The sequence below is a fragment of the Emiliania huxleyi genome (genome assembly GCF_000372725.1).
Source record: "Emiliania huxleyi CCMP1516 chromosome Unknown EMIHUscaffold_164, whole genome shotgun sequence".
NCBI classification, from domain to species: Eukaryota; Haptophyta; order Isochrysidales; family Noelaerhabdaceae; genus Emiliania; species Emiliania huxleyi.
In genome coordinates this window covers 207,063-212,650 of record NW_005200941.1, presented here as the reverse complement: position 1 = coordinate 212,650, position 5,588 = coordinate 207,063, and the positions used below count along the sequence as shown (strand labels likewise).

The 5,588-nt window shown below is 63.8% G+C and overlaps 1 protein-coding gene across 1 annotated transcript; it reads left to right on the top strand.

The window, feature by feature from the left end:
* EMIHUDRAFT_230518 (Hypothetical protein) lies at positions 1-594 on the top strand (the record flags this gene model as incomplete). The annotated part of the gene is made up of 2 exons (XM_005785094.1): positions 1-219; positions 319-594. 2 exons carry the CDS (start codon positions 1-3, stop codon positions 592-594), a joined length of 495 nt encoding a protein of 164 aa, XP_005785151.1.
* Positions 595-5,588: the final 4,994 nt, after the last annotated feature.

Here is a 5,588-nt window from a genome sequence, read left to right as displayed (position 1 = left end):
ATGCTCGGTCGAGTCCACGCGCGCTGCTTCAGGGCGTCCGCGCCGCGCGCCGGCGGAGCACACAATCCCGAGTGGCTCGCCCCCGACCACAACACGTGGGCGACACACATCAACCACCGCATCTTTATGCCGATCGTTTACATGTGCCCCGTCGCGCTCGTGCTTTCACCATCGATGCTGGCGATGCCACTGGACTTGGCGATGGGTGTCCTCATCCCGGTGCGAGCCATGCACACTGCTCGCTCGCTGCGACCTTGCGAGGCTGCAGGGGCCACTGTGAGCCCGCGCCGTGAGCGGGCACGTCTCCTACTGCTGCAGGTGCACGCCCACTGCAATGCCAACATGATCATCTCCGACTACGCACACTGGATCACCAAGGCCAAGTGGTTTGACACCGCGCTGCGCATGGCGCTCGTGCCCGTGACAGGCACTCTCACCCGTGCCCGTCCTCAGTACGCGTCCTTTCGGTTTTCACTGATTGTGCGAGCACCCTGCCCAGGCCTAACCTTCCTTGGCCTTCTCAACCTCAACCTGCGCGGCCCGGGGCTGACCGAGTCGGTCAAGGCGCTCTGGCGAAAGCCGGCCGAGCCGTGAGAGTGGCCGCCGCCTTGACTGAGCCGCGTCACACACCTTCGGCGGACTGCCTGCGAGACGTGTGACTGTGCGTGCCGCGCGTGCGCCGCTCTGCGCCGGGCGGCCCGTGTGCCGTGCTGACGTCCCCGCGCCGCGCCCGCCCACACCCCGCGCGCTCGAGAGCCTGTCTCTCTCTCTCTCTCTCTCTCCACCTCCCTTCCTCGGCTTTCTCCTCCCGGTGGGAGTCGGGGTTCCGTACTTCAGTTAGTTAGGTAGGGAAACGAGCACTGTGCTCCCGTTCGAGTTAGCCCGCGTGACTGTGCCTCTGTTCACTTTGTTTGATTTGTCACTTTCTTTGGTGCCGGTGTCGGGCCTCTTCGGTGAGAGACGTGGGTTGACTCCTGTGTGTATCGCGCGCGGGCAGGCAGCGCGGTGATATTTCTTCCTGAGAAGTGTGTTGCAAAAAAATGCGCCCGCCGACCATGCCGTGCTCTGTGAGAGCAGCGCCGAAGCAGGACTGCGCCAGCTTGCCGCGGCCGCGGCTCTACCTCTACCCTGAGTGCATCGGCACGCCGCCGTGGCAGGCGGCCGACTCGGCGCGACTTAACTGGCTGTGGCTCGCGCTGCGCAAGTCTGAGTACCGTGTCACCGACGGTGGATGCGCCGACTTCTTTTTCCTCTCAAACTACCGCTCGGCCACAAAGTCTTCGGAGCGCGTCGCCACCCTGCTCAACAAGGTGGCCGCCGCCTACCCGTACTGGAACGCGACGTCACGCAGGCACCTCATCCTCATGCCGTGCGACCACGGGCCGGGCGACTGCATGTGGAAGCGGAATCGCGCCGTCTTTACCGGTGTGCCCGACGCTGCGAACGGCCTCCCGGGCGCGGCGATGCCGTTCAGCTCCCCCTCGCGGAGGAGCCTCGGCTTCGTCACGTACAACGGCGACCCTGGCCGTTGGAATGTCTTTGCGCCGGGCCTCGATGTCCGGTTGCCTTCGCACGAGATGCATGAGTGCGGCCCTTTCTGCGGGCTGCACCGGCTGCCACCGAAGGCGCGCCTCGCGGCGCTGCGACGCCACTCGCCGTGGTACGACGGCCGAATGCCCGCGCAGAGGTCATCCCGTGAGGGAGCGTGCGCCTCGGCCGCCGCAAGCGGCGCGTGGCTCTCCGCGCCGCGCCGCATAGAGCTCTTCTTCGCCGGGCGCCCATATCTCGCCACATCTCGCCACATCTCGCCACATCTCCCCACATCTCCCCACATCTCCCCATATCTCCCACATCTCGCCACACCTCCACACATCTCCCCACATCTCCCCGCATCTCCCCACATCTCCCCACATCTCCCCACATCTCCCCGCATCTCCCCACATCTCCCCGCATCTCCCCTATCTCGCCACATCTCCCCGTATCTCCCCACATCTCCCCGCAAAACTCGACGAACAACACTGAACAGGCGCATCCCAAAGGGCGGCCCGCGCGGCGACGTCTTTCGCCATCACCACGCACGCGAGCGATTCGTGCTGATCGATTCGGCGCATGAGGTGTGAAGAGCCGCTGTTCACACCTCGCTCTTCACGCCGCAGCACCGCCTTTTCACCGCTGGAGGTGTGAAGAGCATCTGTTCACACCTCGCTCCTCAGCAGAGAACGTCCAGCCGGCGGGTTTCGGCCGCCAGCGACGCCCTGCTGCCAAACCGGAGCAGCCGAGCAGACTGGTTCCCAGCAGCGATGGCCGACTCTGAGTTCTGCCTCTCGCCCCTCGGCGCGAACGCTGCCACACCCACCCACGGGACTGAACTGGGTTCGATCCTCTGGAGGTGTGGTACTAGGCACGAACGAGGGGGACTCGGACCGCTTCCTGCCGGCGCTGCTCTCGGCTGCATCGGACACGTACATCCATGCAGGACACGTCCATGACAGGTTCGAGACATGTGCACAGGCGCTGCTCTACGGCTGCATACCCGTCTTCAGCCTGGCGGACGAGGCGCGGCCCGTCGAATAGCCACCGCACCACCCACGGGGCTGAACCCAAACTGGGTTCGATCCTCTGGAGGTATGGTACTAGGCGCGGCCCTTCGAAGAGGTGCTGCCGTGGGACTCCTGCTCGCTGCGCGTGCACGAAACGGACCTGCCCCGGCTGCACACCATCCTCGCAAGCATCTCGCGGGCGCAGCGGGCGAGTATGCGCCGCGCGATGTGCGGCGTTTGGCCCGCGATGCTGTGGACCCGACTCGGTTTCGCAAGCTCCCGCCCCCGTGGCGAGGGCTACCTCGGCGAGAGTGGGCGCGCGGACGCGCTCGCCACGTTTATGGCGGTGCTGCGCCGCAGGGTAGAGGCGGACGCGTCGACATAAAGAAAAAGATTGAGCGGCAAGCGACTCTTATTGTCGGTCTCTTCTCTCTTGCTAGAGCTGTAGAGCTAGAGGGGGAGCACTTACCACTTTCGCATCGCACCTACGACCTCTCCTCAGCGAGGCGACAACGATCTGGAGACGCAGTGGAGACGAGGGAAGGGAGCGACGAACGCGCACAGAGGATGAGGATATAATCTGGGACGACGCAGCGGAGGGGATAGAACCTGGTTTGTGGACCTCCCGCACCTGTCCTGACAGTCCTGACAGAGTCCTGACAGAGTCCTGACAGAGTCCTGACAGAGTCCTGACAGAGTCCTGGCGGGGTCCTGACGGCGCACGGTCTTCACAGTGCTCACAAGTGCCTCCGACGAGACCTCCACCTTCCTTCACTGCAACCCTCCTTCCCCTCCCCCCCAGCAGTGAATGATAGACGCCCAGCCCCCCTTTCGACCGTGCGCGCCCTCTGCGGAATCGTCCTGATGGGGCAGTCCTGACGCAAACTTGAGAGTCCTGACAAGCAAACTTGAGAGTCCTGACAGAAACTTGAGAGTCCTGACAGAAACTTAGAGTCCTGACAGACAAAGAAATCACGCTCACTCTCGCGCCACTCGGCTCGACCATGAAAAGCGCACAAGCAAGAGAGGCGCGGCCATGGTGCAGGCAACGTTACAGCCGGCAACGTGCAAGAAGGCAGCAAAGCTCGGCCACGACGTCCATGGCCCGCGCGCCCCTGGTTTGCCACCGGCGGCCAGCAAGCCAGCGCCGAGCAGCGCGGACGGCTGACTGACTGCTGACCGAGGCAGCGCCCACGGCAGCGCCCACGGCAGCGCCCACGGCAGCGCCCACGGCAGCGCCCACGGCAGCGCCCACAGCAGCACCCACGGCAGCACCCACGGCAGCGCACACGGCTTGGCTGGCCATGTCAGCCGCGCAGGGACCCTCCCGCGGGTCCAACCCGAAGCGCTCGACCGCTCGACGGCGCAAGTCGGCTGACGGAGCGAGCCGCATAGCCCTCCAGTGCTCACCGCAGGATCAGGCCCGACCGGCCCACGCTCACGGCCTGGACTGCCTGTGGACCAGCAAACTCGTTGGCTGTACGCGAGCAAAGAGCTGCGTGGCTGGGTTGTGAGCATACCGTCCCCGTTGCGGCCTTTCCCTCAGTGGAGGGCCGTCCCTGCCCTCGGGAGTAACTCGACTGTACACCCCTCCCTACTCTCTAGCTAAGGGCTCTGTTCACAGCGGGGGGGCAGTGGTTGTCCTGGCGGAGTCCTGGCGGAGTCCTGACAGAGTCCTGACAGAGTCCTGACAGAGTCCTGACGGAGTCCTGACAGAGTCCTGACGGCCTATTTTGGAGGTTTTCAACTTTGAGGTATTGTAACTATGTGAGGGTGAAATGAATGAATCAGTTCTTTGGGACAGTGCAATCCTTTTAATTATTACCTCCAACTCAAAAAAAGTCTGATGTCAAACGGACAACGGGGTCCCTTATGGTGGCCTGTAAGGGTAAGGTGCGGGAGGTCCACAAACCAGGTTATAGGCGAGGGAATCGAGGGACCGGATCGCATCCCCCCCTAGCAGCCGCTCGTCGGTGGGTGCGACTGCGAGACCCGGGAGCGGCGCGAATGTGGTCTCTCGCGCGGGCCTCTGGTCAATGCTGGCGCCGGGGAGGGTGGGCAAAGCAGCCACGTCGCATGCGAGAAGCACTAGTGCAATGATGCTTCTCATGGAAGCGGTGCGGCGGGGAGAGTTGAGAGAGAGATTTTTAGCAATACCAAACAACTCTAACACTCACACGTAATTTGGGGCCTGGAGCCCTGTTCACGCGCGCGCGAGACGTGCAGACAGGGTTGCCAGGTGAGAGCGAATGGCGCGGTTCACGCCTCGCACAACAGAGAGAGAGAGATGCGCTCTGCATGGTGGGACATAAAAGAGAGCGAGTACTTGGGCGAGTAGGCCGTGCGGTCAACGCTGCCGCGCGCGACTTTGCGCGCGAGGCGGCGCAGCTTGAGAACGGCGGTGGGCGAGAAGCCGCCGCCGAACGTCTCGTGGAGCAGCAGGTTGAAGTTGTTGCGCTTGACAAAGATCGCGTCGTGGTAGAAACCGCGATGCGCCTTGACGTAGCCGTGGCCGGTCTTGTGGTCGAAGGGTTGGCCGGGCTGCCCGCGCGCCTTGCAGCCCATGTTTAGGCGGCGGGCCTTCTCTTCGGTGTTGTTTTGAGAGTTGTGTGCGGCGGTGCATTGCCGTGTGTGTGACCGGGCGCGGCCTGTACCCCGCCCGCAGCTGGGAGTGGGCCCGTTGATGATGCGTAACGGTCGGTAACAATAACGGGCATTGACTCAAAAAAATCGCTCCTCTTCGAGAATCGTAAAAAAGAATTCACGCAACTCTGCTGGAAAAAAAATTCTAAAGCGGCGGGCACGTCGCGCCGCATGGTGGCCGCGCTGCGCCGCTCGCCGCTGGCGCGCGGTTGATCGCGGCGCCGACTCCGCGGCGGCGCCATCTCACGCAGCGGGGCGCGTCGCGTCGTCGGCGCCAAAACAGACGCGAGCTCGCGGCGCGGCCGCGGCAGCAAAAACATCAACCGTCTGCTTCTCCTTCTCTTCTCGTCTCGTCTCGTCTTGTCGCAGGCGCACACGCGCGCGACGTGCGCTCGTGTCGCCGCG